Source organism: Parambassis ranga, chromosome 8 (genome assembly GCF_900634625.1).
Source record: "Parambassis ranga chromosome 8, fParRan2.1, whole genome shotgun sequence".
Classification (NCBI taxonomy): domain Eukaryota; kingdom Metazoa; phylum Chordata; class Actinopteri; family Ambassidae; genus Parambassis; species Parambassis ranga.
In genome coordinates, this window is record NC_041029.1 from 6322442 (window position 1) to 6340776 (window position 18335).

An 18335-nucleotide genomic window follows, 5' to 3' on the forward strand; every position below is an offset into this window, starting at 1 on the left:
CAGGTAGTTGAGTGAGCATTAAAAGTGCTTGTTTTTTAAATCATTCCATCCAGTCTCTTTGCAGGCCGTTGCTGTTGTGTTTCAAGTATGTTAAAGTGCAGCACCCTCTCCTCCTGTGTTTACCCTCTTCTATAGTCATTTGACACCAATAACTAATCAGTTGACATATTTATCCAGGCATAGCCCCGCACTTTTCCGGTCACACACACGCTGACTCGGTACACTAAACACCGCTATTGACATCAATCACTTGAGGCCTATAGCAAATACACAGGCAGCTATGCATCAGTTAAATCGCAGCACCTCTCAGAGTAAACACTGGTCCCATTCTTATGTATCATGTGCATATTATGACCTCTGGGGCACACCGCAGTGTCATCAGGCCAATGAGTGGAAGGCTTTTAAATATGTATGTTGCAGGTGTGACCTCAGAATATTACAAATCCCCTTTAAGGGAAGAAAGAAACAGATGATAATAATAATAAATAACGTGTGTATGTGTGTGTGTGTGGCCCCAGACAAGACTGTGCAGGTGAGTAGAGCAACAGATAAACAACTTTTGTACCAACATAAAGTTTAAGTTTTGCAGGTGTCACCCCTTTGGTTTGTGTTTAAGCATTCATGTTTGCTTTACATCTGTCTGTACTTTGCCAGCTACAAAGTGACAACTACATATGATATCACTGCAGTGCCACATCACAACCCGTCCACACACAATCTGCTCTGGCATGTTAGTTTGTTGTTATGGTAAACTTTACTTGATCCATGTTAAGCAGCATGTGTGTGTGTGTGTGTGTTCACCTCACCTTTCTGGAGTTGTGTTCCCAGCCTGAAGGATAAATAGGTACTGACATGTTTTAAGGCTTGATAGACTTGACTGACTTTTCATTTTCCAAACACACACACACACACACACACACACACACACAGGCACTGACAGTTAAACACATTGTTAACTTAAATCAGAGCCACTCACAGGAAAAGGCTATAATAATATTGACCCTGCTGACCGGCCTTATCGATTTCTTCTTCTGTGGTACCACTGTAAATTCTTTTTCCACATTTGGTTGTTATCATCTCAGTAAATGGCCATTATCACTCATTACTCCTATACCGCCCACCTGTCATCCCATTGGCCTGTTATCGGCCGTTACCACCCCAGATAATTCACATAATACTACTGATAAAAAGCCTTCCACACCAAGCAGGATGTTCAAAACAGCATCAGGTTATGGTCCTTTCTCTATCACTCATCACAACTGATGATAACACACCTTGTAGCCTACTAGTAGCTTGAACAGGGCCACCCACACCATCATGTGGCCACGTGTAAAGGTGTGTTGTGTCGTCATTTGTTTCATTGTAATGCATCCTCCGTTCTAATTATTATTCATTTCTTTGCTATTTTTTCCTACACTATCAAGCAAAGATTGTGGTGCCATAACATGACTTGACACTAATAAGGACAATGTATGCCCTTGCAGCCAGCGCCACACATGCTATCATCACCTACAGTGGTTCTAGGAGGAAGCATTTCTAAGAACTTAAACACAGGACAGGACAAGTGACTCATCAGCCACCGGATGAACTTACCTCATCCTAGCAGGAGAGGAACAGGAAATGGTTTGGGGGGGTGGTTAATCTGAGAGAGATGTTGCATTTTTTTTCCACCCAGATGTGTGTGTAGGTTTTAAATTTGTAACTATTTTTAACTGAAACTGAATCACAGCACTCTCGGTCCCTGTTTAGCCCATTTCACTGCTTATGTGTGAGTGCTGGTGATTCAGCAGATCCGATCGCACACATTCACACACAAACACGCACACACACAGTTGATCAATGAGAGATTATCAGTCACGGAACAGCTGAGAGGAGGATGCATTTCTCTCATTCCAAAATGTGCCATGTAGGCCACAGATGCTGCCTCATATCACTGAAGAGTGTGTGTGAGTAGTACAGCCAGTCATTTCACTGAGCATTTGGTGGTTTCATTGTGCTATTCTATGCAACTTACCAAATCTGTTGGCATATCGGCAGCACCTAATTCCAAATAATAAACTATCTATACGGGCAAAGTGATGTAAAGTGGGCCATTTTTACATAGAGGCTGGTGGGGACTGATTTTCCTTTAGAGCCCGCCTCAAGTGGCCATTAGAGCAACTGCAGTTTGTGGCATTTAGATAATCAATTCCCCCTTTTAATTAAAAAAATAATAAAGGTGTCAACAGAACATGAATTTAAAAAAGAAAAGTAGTAACAGTCAGCCCCTCTGCGGTCAGGCTATAATAGCAATCTTTCAAACATCGGTCTACTTTGTTTTTCCACGTGGCAACAGTAAATGCTTCAGCCTTTGAGGGAGAATGTGATGTAATGGGTTTCCTTCTGTTGCTTGTACTTTTTGTTGATTTAGCTGATGCTTATATGCAGAATGCCAAAATGGCAGCAGGAGTTCCAAAGTCCTCAGAATGTGTCTCTTTTAGTGTGGCTTTCAAAGGACAAAAAACACATCACTGTGAATGTGTGCAGGGTCCTCACAGCCAACCAAGGTGCTTATTATGTATAGTAAGCAGTCCTGCACTCCAGTGTTGTGGCATTTGTATTGTGTGTGTGTTTTTTTTTTGTATATCCGCAGTCAAATTAAATGAAGTAATTCTTTCCTAACTCAAATTGCTTGCACTGTTAATGACTCTGAAGTAGTCCAGTAAATGCAGAGCAGAGCCTCTCACAGACTTTCTTCTCATTTGTGCTTGTCATTGTTTACAGCACGAACAGCCAGCGCTCGAGCCAAGAGAACAGAGAGGGAAGGATCCGGCATCACCAGTCCCAGTGAGTAGACTGCACCCATTTTCATCTCTTTGTTCATTCATCCTTCTATTAACACATACGACCACACTTTTAGATACAGAAATGCCAATCGATCGATTATTGATTGGCTTGTGATAGATCAAAGTAGCCTGTTGCACTGTTCTTCAAGGTGCTTTCCAGGTAAAGTGTTCCAAGCATCTTGGAGCAGCTTGTCATCAGCATCTTTTGTCTCTTCATGCTTCATGATGTGGTCAGATGTGGTAACTCACTGTTGAAGTAAAACGCGGCCTTTTCGGCCTTCCATGAAGTGCTCACTATTCCTGTAAAGTATTACGTAAGTCAGTGTCAATGACCTGCAAAGGGATGTGGTCACACTGGGTGCAGAGCAGGTACTTTTTCCTGTGCAGTCCAGATAACAGCTGATATCTGGTAAACAGCAGAAAGCAGCAGAAAAACAGGATGGCATGATCTTGTAACATCACACCTTATGTGGTATTTATTTGTTTTATTTGAAAAGCTTTTCCATTTGTCCTCGCCCGCTATGCCGTGTCTCTCAGTTTTGTAGGCATTTAGCAATGAATTGTACTGCAGCTAGTCCACCGCACTGACAAACAAGCTGAAATTTACGCACCAATGATTCCTTGATGCCATAAACTCATCAGCCGAATGTCTTGTAGGACGAGTTTCACAGATTTAGCAACAAGCAAGCTGTGACTTGTGACATTGTTTTTAATACTAGGAATAAAATATCTGCACAAAAGCATGGGATAGGACTGTAGAGTGACACTCCGCTGACTGCCTGTGTAATCTGTGTGATTACAAAGTGTGCTTCTGATTGGTCAGAACCACACTTTGTTTGCACTACGCATGCAAAACGAGTTTTTGTCGATTAATTGATATGCCCTGCAAGATCATCCTGGAGCATTACTATCTGTGAACCACTTTAAAAGACACAAAAGAGATGAGCTGATACACACCCACGCAATACACACACACACACACAGATGTATGTCAGCACACACACACACAGGTCGCTGGAAAGAGCTTAAGGCTGCGGATAAGGCCCTGCTTGTCAGCAGACCTCCCTGACGTTGATGTGGTCGCCACAGGGCATGTGCGTGTTTGTCTGTGTGTGTGTGTATGCTTGTGTGTCTGTGTGTGTGCGTTGGCATTTGCAGGGAGATGCACTGTACAAAACATCTGCCAACAGGGCAGATTTACGAGGCTGTGTTTGAGAGGATGCCTTGCTGTACACACACATAACACACACACACACACACACACACACACACACACACACACATAACACACACACACACACGTCTATCCAACACTGTCCCTATTGTTGAGCTGTGTGTGGTTCATTTCCATCTGGGAGTCAGCAGATCCTGCTGTAATGGACACACACATGCAGTCCAAATAGTACTGAGTGATAAAATAATATTAACATAATTACTATTGTTAAAGCTGCTGACGAGAACACGCAAAGCTACAGTTATCCTATCAATACTAATGACAGTGGTGTTGAATGTGAGTCCTGGCCGCACCTCCTGCTGGGTGTGTGCAGTCTGTGCTGCGTTACAGTTGTATAGTTTGGCCATTAGGGGCCGCCAATGTGCAGTTTTATTCTATCACTTATTGCAAAAAAGTTAAGTGACAAACAGCAAAATGAAATACTCATGTTTGTCCTGTGGCCTGCAGTGCTCTTGTTTGTTTTGGTGTGAGATGCAGGTACTTAAAGATACTCGACTTTCAATGCAAAAAAAACAATCAACATCTCTCTCTATAAATCATCCATGAAACATATAGAAACATTTACAACATTCATCAACAAACTCACATCAAAACAATAAAAAAGGTGAAGGTCTGTGAATGTGACATGTAATACATAAACACAAGCAATGCACAAGGTCACTGGGGCATTGCATGTTGCACAAGACAGCAGACTGACATGTCGGAGTGTGTTTGAGCTCTCTATCGCAGCTCAGACGCTTGCCATTCGACCTTTGACCCCGCGGCGCAGCGTGAGGGACGTGCCAGCAGTCAGAGGTCATCTGAGTTTCCTGAACACACATATCAGAGCGAGGGCTGGTGTTTCACTGATGTGTGAAAACACACACACTCAAGCTTTCTCTGTGGTGTTTCTGTTGTAATTCAGCATCCTTTCACATGTCTACAGAGGCAGAACTGTATCCAATCCAGCATGAGGAAGTCTAGACGTATTTGAGGGAGGACTTTCACACCAGCTTTACAACTTTGCACTTGGTATCAAATGAATCAAGGCCACAGCACACACACACAGGGAAACTTATTATAAGTAAGCTGACAGAAGAGTTTTCAAGTCCAGGAGGTTATTTCTGTCTGCAAGGAGCCCGTCCATGTCACATGGCTGCTAATGGTTTCTATTTTCAAGATACAATGTGGCTACAGTCTTTTTGGTCTGATCTGAAGAAAGACACAGAAAAGACACAGAGAAAAAGAGAGAAAGGGAGCAGCGAATGCAACATATGATCAGCACATGGGGATGTCGTAATTCTGAATTCATTAGTAAGACACACTGAAGGAATCAAAGTGGGCAGAGGGAGGGAGAACAGAGGGAGCAAGAAGAGGAGGAAGAGGAACAGAGGGAGGGAGGGAGGGAGGGAAGGAGTGAGAGAAAAAGGGAAGTCTAAAAAAAGGCAGCGAGGGGGAGAGAGTGGAGTCAGAGAGCAGAGGCTACATGTGGCTGTGGAGGGAGTGATCTGGTTATGGAGGGGGACAAATTCTCAGGTAAGACAAACTCTGAGCCTGGATGAGTTCGAGCATCTTTCCTGTGTGTCACTCGGGGCTTCTTCTGTCAGCTCTTTTACTGTGATTGAGCGTCTTCTTCTCTGTTCAAAGCCCGAGTCTATTTTCCCCTCTTTGGTATTTTCCACTCTCTCATTCTGTCCTGTTTGCTGACTGCATGTTTTCTTTGGGATTTGGAGCTGGAGCTGGGAGCTCTGCATGGTTTGTGCAGCAGGCTTAGCGGACCTCTGTCTGTATCTGCCCTGATTGCTCCTAACACCACAGATGTCTCATTGTTTCCTCTTAACTGGTTTTGGTTTTGTGACACTTTTTTTTCTTAGACTTTTCTCCCTCACCCATTTCTCCATCTGCATTCTTCCATTCTTTTGTGTGGTGTGAAAACAGGAAAGAGCTCTGTTTAAACAGTACTACTCTTGTCCCTGGTGGCTCTGATCCCACTTTGGCCATCAGTCAGTCCCTCCTTTTTAGTTAACAGGACAAAAAGAAAGCCCTGCCTCGTCCCACATTATTCTAAATTCTCTGATGTTTCTTTCCCTGTTGGATGAAGTAAACAATATACACACTGATCAACTTCTGCCTGTGTGTGTCTGTGTGCACTGTACATTATGCTAAAGTCGTCAGTGAGGCACGCTGCCTGCTTCTTAATGGTATTTTTATGAGTGCTGTAAAAAAAAAAGCATGAAAAAAATCCTCACTGGGGTGGAAACGGTCAAGTGGCTGGAGCAGCTGTGAGTGTGTGTGTGTGTGTGACCTGGCATAGCTCATAGCACCTAAAGGATGTGTGAAATCTGGATGTAGGTGAGATCATTGACAAATGTGTGATGGAGGTATCACCCTCCTCTCTCTCTCTCGCTCTCTCTCTCTCGCTCTCTCTCTCTCTCCTTGTCTCCAGGTGCTTCCTCCAGGGAGCTGTAACAACAAGTGTGTGTGTGCATGTTTACGTTGTGGCAAGATTAGGTCACCGACCTAATTTTCCATATTTTTTTCTAGACTATTGGCTTGTATTAAATAGTAGATTTTGATAAATTGGTAAATTTGTTGTGGTGCAGCTGTTAGCATAGTCAGCTGGGATGTGTGGTATTGTGTTATTTGGACAAATATGAGTTACTCTCATCTGCTCTGCCTCATAAATCTATTTCAACTAATCTCCCTGCCAGTCAGATGATGATACTGATATGCTGGGTCCCTTTTGTTTCCTGTATTTTTCCCACATGAATCAACGGTCATGATGATATTCTCAACGGAAACTCTCCATCAGCCACAGAGATTGTGAGTGGAGCGTAAAGAGGCTGACGTGTCCAATTAATTCCAGTCGCAGTGAGGTCAGCTGATGAGTTTTGATAAAAGCCTGCATGACACAGCTGGAGTCAGAGGCTCACCAGAGTCTGGGTTTTGTGACTTTTAGGCTACTGTGTAAACCAGCCACAGTGTGTGGCCAATATAGTAATCTTTGATACGTTAAGGGAATGATGCCAACTTGAGTCAGCAGCGCTGCTTCTGTCACCTCACAGGTGATATCCCTTTGTGGAGTCCAGTTTAAAAAAAGAATCCAGCTGCTGCTTGCATGCAGTGAATCCTGGGATATAGTGGGCCGCAGGAACCCACCTGATGCACCTTTTATTACCAGAAAAAAAGAAGGATGCATTGGGTGACATAGATAATGGAGCAGCCCCGTCATGCCGCTGCAGTCCACAAATCTGGCTCTTCGACGGATGTAGCCCCAATAATTGGGGCACAGCATGCGTCAACATCTTGAGCTGTCAAGGTTGCTAGGCAACAAGAACAAAACACTCTAACAGCTGTTTACGTAAATAGCAAATCCTCCACAGGCCAACTAAAATTGGCATGCTAACCAGCTAGCCATGGATAGCACCCTCATGCAAGGCCCATTTGAATAGTGTGTGATATACATGTGTTTGTGTCTAGCATTAAAACACATCATCCAACAACCAACCCACATGATCTCTTCATGCTGCAGGGCCTATAGGCCAATATTCCTCCATACTGCTTGATCTGTGTGGTGAGGCGTGCAATGATGGCACATGTGTTTAAGTCACTTTTCTTAGATGGTGGAGTAGTGGATCAACTTAAAAGTTTGTGCTAACTGCTCTGTATGATAGTATGATATTGCTAGTCTTATACATAAATATAAATATGTTCAAGCACAATAAGGCATGATGGAAGTAACTTCAAGTATTCCATACATATTTAACAGGAGCAACAGTTAATCTAAAGTAGTAAATATTTACAAATTTCTCCTTTAGGGTGATGCAAATTGATGCAGGTTGGGCTGCATTCTATATTGAGTAAACCTTTGCAGTCATGCTTTTGGACCTCCTCCTCTTATTTGATATGTAAAACATGCTTCCACCACTAGGTGGAGGTGCTGAGACAAGTATTTTTACACACTTCTTTCATGTAGCTCTTTTACACAAAGCATCAAGTGCTGTTTATTTGTGTCAGTTACCTTCTCTTGAATAACTACCTGCATAAAGCTGCAAAGAGATACATTTCATTAACTATGAAGCCCCACGCCGCATCCTGCTGAGACATGCGTGGTGTTTTGGTTGTGTTGCCATGGTGACGTGTCGAACAGAACAATATGGGCCTGCAGTAAAGGGGAGAGAGAGAGAGAGGGGAGGAGAGAGAGAGAGAGGCCCATTGAGAGCCATCCCTGATGGAGGACAGCTGCTCTCAGTATTTACCAAGCCGTCCCACACCACGCATGAGGGAACACACACACACACACATGCAGACTCACATACAGAAAACTGCTGAGCAAAAGTAGTTGTGTGTGTATGCTGCGGCGTGCCATGTTTTTTGAACAGGTGCTGTATTTGATTAAAAGTTAGTGGAGCCTGGCTGCGTTCTGATGTTTAACATTTGGTTAAGGGCAGCTGCTGTCACTACAGCTGTGCATATACTTTAGATGAAGCTACTTTGCCATGTGCGCTGCGGGGCCGCAGAGGGGGATTTACTGTGCATGAACCAAAACTAGATTTACAATTTACCAGATCGTGCAGACACATACGGTGTGTGTACTGACGACTTCTGGCCACCTCAGTGTTTTCTTCTTCTTCTTTTTTTTTGTACACATCTTCTGACCGAGGTACTTCCCCCTGCCATTCATTTACCTGAATGCACAGTACTGTACTGAAGCACTTCCTGTTTCTGCTGATTCCATTAGCTATACTCTCAGTGTCTCCATTTCACACACAGCAGGGAGATTTTCTTGTTTCCATTAAAGCTACAGGGGTTCAGTGTCATTTCCCATCTCCCTTTTTTTTTCCTCTTCCAACTGGCACACCTTTTCCCACCTTCCTCCTCTGTCCTCTGAAGCCCTGAGCCAGGTATGAGATGATTATTATGGAGGTTGCCATGCAAACAAAGTTGCAGTAACCAGCAAGTTACATCCAAAATATACATGCATGCAAAAACTGGACACACACACACACACGCGATCAATGCAAGTAAGAGTTTACCTCTTCCAGATGGTTTATGTGATGCAGGGTGACTCATGGGTGAATCGTCAGTCAGCATTGATGCCAGCAAAGCATTTGTTGTTTTTGGATGAGCTCAGCAGGAAGCTGGAGCTGTTAATGTTTAAAACAACAAAGATTGTCTAAACCTGACACAACATGAACCTCTGATCATTATTCACATTATACAACTGGCACCAAAGTGTTTTATAGTATAGAAATGTCATATTATGTCACATCCTCTGTCTGTTGTTGCCCTGGCTGTGCCCTTTACCAACCAACACTCCAGCCTGGCATCCGTTTATAGAAGTCATCCTCTTCTCCTCCCACTTTGCTCTTCTCATTTTTCAGCTCCTAGAAAGGCAGGACCTTCTTTAGAGGGGTTGCTGGTGGTGGTCTGGTTTTCTTTAAGCAGCAGGCGGCTGTCTCTGTCTCTCTTCCTGCTGCAGTGCAATCTTCATTATATCCACAAACAAATATGTTTAGTCTTTTATCTCACAGGTCATCCTTTAGTTGTAGATGATGCAGCAATGAAAGCCACCAGAAGGAAGAGCTTGTGGGATGGCCTTATAAAACCTTTCACACACACAAACACACACGTAGGCCAATAAATGCCACATTCACAGCACATGTTCTCAATATAGCACAGTAAAATGGTGATATCAGGGCACTGCATACATTGAGTGTGAGTGTATGAGTGCTATGACATGAATGAAGGTTTTTATAGGCTGCAAAGCATTCTAGTCTTCTCCCAGTTGTTACAGCAGATTGAATTAGTGCTGTCTGGGCTTGCTGAGGCTTGCAAGGATATGCAGTGGAAGGAAGTGTGCATTGCAGCGTCATTGCGTGTGTCTTTGTATCTTTGTGTGGACACATCGGCCAGTCTTTGTAAGTGATTTTAGGAGTTCAGGTTGGAATCGGGTAGATTTAGAAGAGATTATTGCATGTATGTAGCTGCGAGGAGGGGGTGTGGGGGGTGTTTTCTGGCCTGCGTGCATGTTTTGTATTTTTGCATACATCTGCTGTGCACAAATAAAGTATATGAGTTGGCGTGTGTACACTGTGTGTGTGTTGTGAGGACGTTTTAAGAACATTCTTGCCACTCTACACAACTTTAAAGAGCAATTTGAGGTTTAAGGTCAGAGATGTAGTTAAGATTATGGCAACTGTGTGTCCTCACTATTATAGAAAATGCTTTGTGTGTGTGTGTGTTTGTGCCAGGAAGTGGAGGAATCTACCACACATGTGTTGGGCAGGACACACAGCGTGTGGATTGAGGGTGTGTCTGCAGCAGAATTCTCCTCATGTGTGTCAATCTTTATCTGTTTTCCAGGTTGTATTACTGTATACTACTCATGCTGCTGCCACGGCGACCGGATAGTTATTTACAAGTACAACAATGACCTCTGCTGGAGGAAGTTACACATTGAGATATATATTGTGGGGTTCATACTTATGCATATATGTGTTTTCACATCTCAATTGAACAACAAAAGGTCATTAGCACTATTTTTTTGGTAAAAGAAACATCATGTGCAAAATATTGACAATAAGGGAGAATCTTTAAGTTGCTATGTTTGTTTTGGGAACATGTATAAAAAAGCTGATTCCATGTAAGTGACACATTGCTGGTAAGATTTCCCCACACCTCCTTTTAAATGATACCTTTCCAATCTGCATTATTTCGTGTGTCTACTCAGAGATGCTTTTATTTTAAGCTGAAATATTGATCACTCTTCTCATTGGCATCAGTTAACTCCAGGCCCACCACTGACTGGTCTCTAAAAACAGCAGGACGGAGAAATGTGACATAGATACAGGCAATGGCCGTCGTTCATTTAGCCATTAAGCTCCTGATTTATTGACGTCTGAGGCTGTGCGAGCCTGGCCATATTAGTCCACAGTACTGTCCTGTCTCCACTCTGGATTTCTTCATGTATCTACTGTAGCTTTTCACTCCTCACACTGTAAGATGGAATGAATGAATTGACTTTACAGTAAGCGAGGGTGGTAGATTTATGTTTTCCGCAAAAATCTCAGAAACAGGCTCCTTGTGTGCTGCCCGAGAGTGTGTCAGTCATGTGACAGAGCCTACAGGAAGTGTTTGAATGTTAGCATGTGAATAATTTGACTAGCCCAGCTGAAAATGAGAGGTTTCACAGAAAGAAGTCTGAGAGGAGGGCTGCAGGGAGGGAGGGTGGATATGGAGGGAAGGAGAAGAAGGGGGGAGGGAAGGCGGTGAGCTAGAGAGAGAGAGAGAGAGAGAGAGAGAGAGAGCGAGAGAGAGAGGGTGGGGGATGTCAATGCTCGCTCATTCCAGGCTCTGGAAGTTGAGAAGGAGGAGAACTGAAAAATAAGTTGCTGCTTTGAGAAAGCGAGGGGAGAGACAAGGTTTGGATCAGTGAGCTGCTGGTGTTTTTTTCCCTCCCCTTCGTCCTCTCTCTCGTACTCAAGCTCCTAATTTGGGATTTGTTTAAAAGCGGGACTGTGCTTCAGGAAGACTTTTCCTTGCTGGGGAAAGGGAACCCTGCTCCCTCTCTCTTGTATTATACACTCCCCAAAATGTCTGATTCCACTGTCAACGCTCACTTGGAAGGGATCATATCAGACTTTGAAGGTCAGTTTCTTTCTCTCTGTTGCTCCATTGTCTTTTTATTTCAATTCATTTTTCGCCTCTTACTCTGGGGAGTAAGGCTCTGTGTAACCCCGGGCATGAGGACACTATAGATAGTTTCCACATGTTTGATTGGAACCAAGCAGATCTGGAAAAAAATGGAGAGTGTGAGGGGTTTGTTGACGTCTGCGGTGAGCTGGGGTGTTTGGAGAGGGAAACTTTGGGCTTAAAGTGTGGCTATTTACTTTTGTTGAGTGTATTTGTGTGAATGGGAGAAAAAGGGTGCAACCGATTTGTTTCTCTTTAGGGCATCAAATGATACTGACCATATGGCTGTGAGGTGAACACCTGGACCACTTCCCCCTCCTCTGTCTACCCCTGGCCCACAGATTGTCCCTGTCATCCCTCACCTCCCACTCCTCTCCCTCCTGGCTGTTGTGTCCCCCCCCCCCTCTCCACTTGTCCATCTGCAGCCTCTCTTCCCCTCCGTTGCCTGGATGCGAGAAGGGCGGGCGGATGGGCGGATGGGTGGTTGACAGGTCGGCATCTCCCCCCCAAAACTTGTCTGTCCATCTCACTATCTGTCTCCTGTCTCTCACAAACGTAGTCATTAGAAACACATCCACACTTGTCCAGAGCTGCTCTTCTGTCAACACCAGTTTGCTTGTGGTATGTAGGGTGAATCTCTCTGCCTCCCTCTCTTCTTCTCTTTAAGTCGCTGGCTTACACAGTGCAACCGAGCAGAAAGATAAGTGCTGCTCAGAAAGGGAAGCATCAGGGGGTGCAGGAGCGTGCGCTAACCATGTGGCTCAGAGTCATGCCTGTAGATACCCCTCACTCATGTGTAACACCAGCATAATGGGCTACTGTTGTGATTGTCAATGGTGTGTGTTGCCTCTGGTTCGGCTGAGTGTGTGGTAATACCTTTATGTCACCACCCTGGACCATGATGTATGACCTGATGCGTAGCTCAGTGAGAACAGCATGGCACAGATGCTGCAAGGGAGGTTCTGAAAGTAAAGAAGGACTTACCTAACCCTTGTCATGAGCTTTTTTAGATCTTCTGAACATTAACACAAGCTGCAAGCTGCTATAAAGCTATATAAGCACAGCATCACTAAAGAAAACACACTTTTCAAAGCAATACACTGAGGGAGTTGTGCAGCTCCTGCCTTACTTGATCTGGTAAGGCCATTAGCTTATGATGGCTGTCCTTAGATAACTTTAGGTAGTGGAAAAACATGGAGTCAGTCCAGTGACTCTTTTCACCCTGTGCTACTCTTGCACTTTGTTTGAAGCATTCATTGTTATTCTTCATTCTGGAAGGTGCACCTGATTTTCTTTTTTTGGTATGGCATCTTTTTCCTACTGAAGTATATTATCATCTATTGTGGTGAGTAATAACATCTGTAAACTCTTGTGGGCATGTGGTCTGGGACCAAGTATTTTTAGTGCCTAAACTGAACCAGAGAGCAACAGAAAATGGATGACAGTGCAACCACCACCCTGACCTGCTTCCATCGCAAAACTGATAACACACCAATGGAGCACCTATGATACATTTAAGAGGACGACAGTGGCTAAGCAGAGGGGGGACTTCAACAAGCTCCAATAGTCCTATTAAAGTGATAATAACAACTTACATCTGTAGTCCCTGAGGGCAGATATGACGCTGGATTAACTCACTAGTCCACCCAGTGGTCCAGAGTGGTATTGCCATCTCTGGTGTATTTATGCTGCACAATACATATGGACAGTATAGAACAAAAACCTGCTGGACAGTGTGGTCCACTCTAACACAGACTCGGCTGATGACGTCAATGAGAAGCCGTGAGCCATGAGGCTGATGACCTCAGCTGTGACCTCAGCCTTACAAGCTGACACAGACCATTGACCAGACCACATCCGCTGTGCTGCACACACACACAAATGCAGTGTCATCTCCTCATGTGCTGTCTGATATTGAAACATGTATATCAATGGGATTGCAGACATTCTAAACATGACAACTGCATCTAGCTCTTTTAGTCAATCTCTCTCTTTTTCTTCCTCGCTGTATCTCTGAACTGCGTGTTAAGGGCATTTGCTGGTCCATTGAGAGGAAATTCCACAGGAGCAGATTTCTGTGGTGGGTGAAAATGTTGGGGTAGGCAGTAGAGGAGTGGATCCAAGCACAGCTGGGCCTCTTTTTTTACAGAGCTACATGGGGCCCAACCCATAACAAAAACACAGGTTTTGACAGTCAGTGATAAGATTGACTTGAAACACATTGAAAAAAAACAGCATCAAAATAGATTGCAGTGACGATATTTATATATGTTTTCTTCAGAACTAAGGGAAACTGGAGGAGAAGTCTGACTTGGTGACCATGGTAGGTAGCTGACCCTTAGGAAGTGTCCTCTGACAGTGTCTGTTCAGGCGTCTCCATCCTTATCAGCATTATCAGGCCCAGCAGCTATAGGGCAGGTTTCCTGCTAATGACGGCAACTGCAGGTCTGCTGCTGGGAAGCAGCTAGGGTCACTCTGCAGAGTGAACACAGCATGTCTTTGTTAGGCATTAAAACTACTCCTTGCTGTTTTTCTCCCTGTTGGACACATGGAGTTAAAATCCAAAGGCAAGACCCTGGAGTTATTACCATGTTAGAGCTCAAATCAACTAGCTTGTGATGAAAGATCTTCTTGTATACATTGATTAGAAAGTCTCTTTTTCTGCAGGAAACAGAAAAGTTTGGTTTCTTTAAGGACCGGTGATGATTCGGTTTAACAAAGTTCTTGCTTACTGTCAACCACAGAAGGAAAAAAACGACATTGTCGCCCCATCCAGCTCATCCACTGTCATGCTCAGAGAGGCATAGAGAATGTGCTGCTCAGTCAGTATATGCTACATTGGAGAAGCAACATCATGTGATTCTCTGGCAGTTGCACTGTGTTTCAGTGAGCTACATGGATTCTGAGCGAGCGCTGGCTGAAAAAACATCATGCTTGGCTCCATGTCTTCCTTATTTGGTGGTTCAGTCCAGGAGCAAGTTTGCCGCATATTGTTTAGAACAGAGTCCAAGATGAATAGCGTTCAAAAATCTACTTCCATTCCAGGTCAAATGAGAGGTAGAGAGAGGAGCAGAGAGCAAGCACGGGCATCCAAAGAGAGAGAGAGAGAGAGAGAGAGAGAGGGGTGTTTTCAGTATTTATCTGAACTAGGATGTGATCATTCAAACTGTGCTATGCACTAAATACAAACAACTCTCCATCATTTACACACGTACACAAATTCATGATGCAATGATGCTAACGGAGGCTGAGTTCGACTCCAGCTAGAAAGAAAAAAAAAACAGGCTGGGTTTGCTTTGCTCTGCAGCTGTGTTTAAACACACACACTCGTAGTGTACATACACAGAGTAACACAGCTGACGAGGCCTCTGTCTCCACTGTGTCTGTGAGGACGTCACTGTGTTGGCCTTCTGTCACCGAAGAGCTCAGTTAGCACATATTAAGACAAACAGATCATTGTATCATATTAACAGCAACCTCATGTTATTAATGAGGTCCAATCACCAGCTTCACTTATTATTGTCACTTAAATTTTACATTTGACCTCATCATCACTAACAGACCGTCTGCTCATTTCCTGTCCTCGAGTATAAATGTCATGGCCAGTTTTCTCATTAGCAACACAAAATGCCTATTGTCAAAGACAGTTCATATAATAGGTGTGCATTGTGTGCGTATTCACACTTCACAGTGTTTTGTTTTGTTTGAGGTTATGCAAAGGTTCCTTTCGTGCTGTGTGTGTGAATTGCACTTTGTCCAACCGCCTTCCTCCTTTTGTTGCTTCTGACATTAGCTTGTGTGTTATAATGCAGAATGATTCAGATAGATGTGGCTGTTAAATTGGCTTGCCTTGCAAATGACTGTATCTGCTAATGCAACAAAGTAAGCAGATCAATGCAGTATGGACACAGCCTGCAGAATAAGCCTGTGCTTATAGCAAAACTCCACAATAAGTGATGTAACAGTAAAAATGAAACATAAGGGTTGCTTTAGACAATGTTTCCTTGCTATAACAGGATTCAGATTTATTAGCTTCATCTCTCAGTACACAGCAGAAACAGGGGTTCCTCAGGTCCGGTGCTTGGCTCATCATTCTTGGAGGAGGCCAGATGCTCGGGTGTTTATCTGAGATGGGCCGGGCCGAGGGAAGCCAGGTGTCACCTCCCCATCCCACACAGACTTAAAAACCATGCATCAAACTGAGGCTGCTAGAGGAATAAATTGATCCTATTTAAATGATGTAAAGGGTGAGGATCTGTTTGTGGGATCAAAACTTTGATCAGATAAAATAAAAACAGAAATTATTTTGTATTTACCTTATAAGGTAAGCCAAATTAATAATCAAAACAATAAAAAAGTATGAAGTATAAAATCCAGTTTGATTTCCGGATGTGTGGATTTATTGAGGCGTCACGTGATCAGCTGAGTCTTCGTGTCAACAGGTGCGCGAGATGTCAGCGTGACAGTGAGGAGACGCTGCCGGTGTAGCTTTAACTCATGTTTGCAGGCGAAATTTTAACTAAGAGAGTCTGTGTTGTCCTTCAGTGGTAGACGTGAGGTTTGTATGTAACAGTTTATCCGCCTGTTAAACCCTGCTTGGTGGGAATATAGGAATATTTTCACCCAGTGGACGACAAAACAAAAAAGAAATACAGACGCCATGTTGCTAGCAAGCTACGTGAAGCGTGTGAAGTCAGGTAAGATTAGCGGAGTTTGTCTTCGTCATTATTGATAACGGTTATGCTAACTGCACCGGTAGGATGCTATGATTATTAAAGTAACGTATGTCGTTACCCAATGATTGACTGTTTTTAGCCTAGACATGTTTTCACCTAGCATGTTCTTATTCTTTAATTTAGTTTTATCCATCAGTGGCTCATGTTGTCCTCCTTCCTGGCTTGTTGCTTGCTGATTTGGGCAAACTGCTGTGAGACAAATCACTGTTTTTGGTCTCACTCAGGAAAAAGGTTTAATTAATTCTGTACACTAAACCTACAGAATTAAAGAGTTGTCAGTCACTCACTTATTTTTTTAAATGCAAAAATAATGGTCTTCTGATATCTGTCCAACCACCTGTGTTCTCTGTTTTTCAGCACTGAAAAGATCATTTGAGGTGGAGGAAACGGACACATCCACACACTCCTCGCCCCTATCTCGCCGAACCACCAACCCCCTGCGTTCATCCACCTCCTCCTCCTCCAGCCAGCGTAGCTTCGACGTGAGCTCACGCAATTCCGACTACTCGTCTTCAAGATCCCCCCCCTCCGAGTCCTCCAATCCACGCTCCCCAAAGTCCGGCATGAGGCGTGTTGAGTTATCGGGGAGTCGCAACCCTGACGCAGCCTCCTCCCGACGCACAGAGCTCTCCATTGAGGTCTCCTCAAAGCAGATTGATAACTCGACCAGTGCTGGCATCGCCCGCTTTGGCCTCAAGCGGCCAGAGGTCAGCCTGAGTAGTCGGAGTAACCCAGTGGACACCTCGTCTAACTCCATCTCCAGTGCCACAAACAGACGGGCGGAGTTTGGCGTGACACGCCCTCATGAGCCCCCTGCCCCTCCCCGGAGGATGGACGCCCAGTTGTCCTCCACCCCGGCCTCTAGGATTCCTGAGCCCCCTCAAAGAAAAGCAGAACCTCCATCCCCCAGCTTCAGCCCAGTGGAGGGTGTTCCTAAGAGACCAGAGATGCCAACTTTCAGACAGCAGGACGGTTTGACAACAGGCAGTGCAGTGGAGAACAACAACCACCTGCCACCTGCACCCATTGCCCCCCTGCCTTCCCTGGCAGAGGGCCGCCTGGAGAGGATGCAGTCCCCTGTCACAGAGCCACCCACAGCCAGACCAACAGAGAGTGAGTACATGGTCATTTCAGCATGTTTTCAGTGTCAGCTACAAAAAAATTGTCGCTAAAACTTGACACATTTCATATGTCTTTGTCAAAAATGACTTACCAAGTGAGGCCATTTAGCCTGTTTCCATAAACCATTTGTGCGTCTAATTGCAGTGAGAACCTCTTAGCTGTTGTTGCTCTTTTGAGGGGTTGTAACCAGCTTCAACAATCCAAAAAACAGTTTGGCTGCAACTAAACTGTGATGTAATCATCTAATCATTGCTGCTGTTGCTGCTCCATTTCTCAGTTCACGGCCGCTTCGTTTTAGCTTTATCTTGCAACACATGCATTTTGAGTGAAGGCGTATGCTCAATCATAGTCGGATAACTCTCATATTTCTGTTTCTAACTGGACACTGTCGTTTTATCATAACACAAAGTTCAGCTTTTTATGACCGTTTATTCTTCTTTGTGTATTCTAAAGTTACAGCTGTGAATTCACTGTGCCAACCCTAAATAAAAGAGCACAAACAGGAATACTTGTGAGCCTGTCAGTCCAGATCTGGAAATATAGGTCAGTGAAGTTGATGAGAATCCCTGGACTGCTCCAAGGACTGCTCAGGCAGTCGACTGTATGGGCCAACTAATTTGAACTTAAATTAAGCAATTAAGGCTCAAAGTTGACGATAACATCGCAGTTTTTTTCTAAAGTAATTTAATTTCTTTAGGTAGTTACATGCCTGTGACATAAGAAGCACCGACTACTGAATGAAAT

The 18335-nt window shown here is 44.1% G+C and overlaps 1 protein-coding gene across 4 annotated transcripts in view; it reads left to right on the forward strand.

Moving 5' to 3' along the window:
* The window catches only part of septin9a (septin 9a), a 46587-nt gene that overhangs the window by 5278 nt on the left and 22974 nt on the right, over positions 1 to 18335 (forward strand). Inside the window, exons 3-4 of one of the 4 annotated variants that reach the window (XM_028411083.1) lie at positions 2764 to 2826; positions 16827 to 17582. In XM_028411083.1, coding sequence (XP_028266884.1) covers positions 2764 to 2826; positions 16827 to 17582 — 819 coding nt within the window. Of the gene's footprint in view, positions 1 to 2763; positions 2827 to 5458; positions 5575 to 11372; positions 11689 to 16227; positions 16431 to 16826; positions 17583 to 18335 lie in introns of those variants that run through there. The other 3 variants (XM_028411087.1, XM_028411084.1, XM_028411086.1) reach the window with 3 other exon arrangements.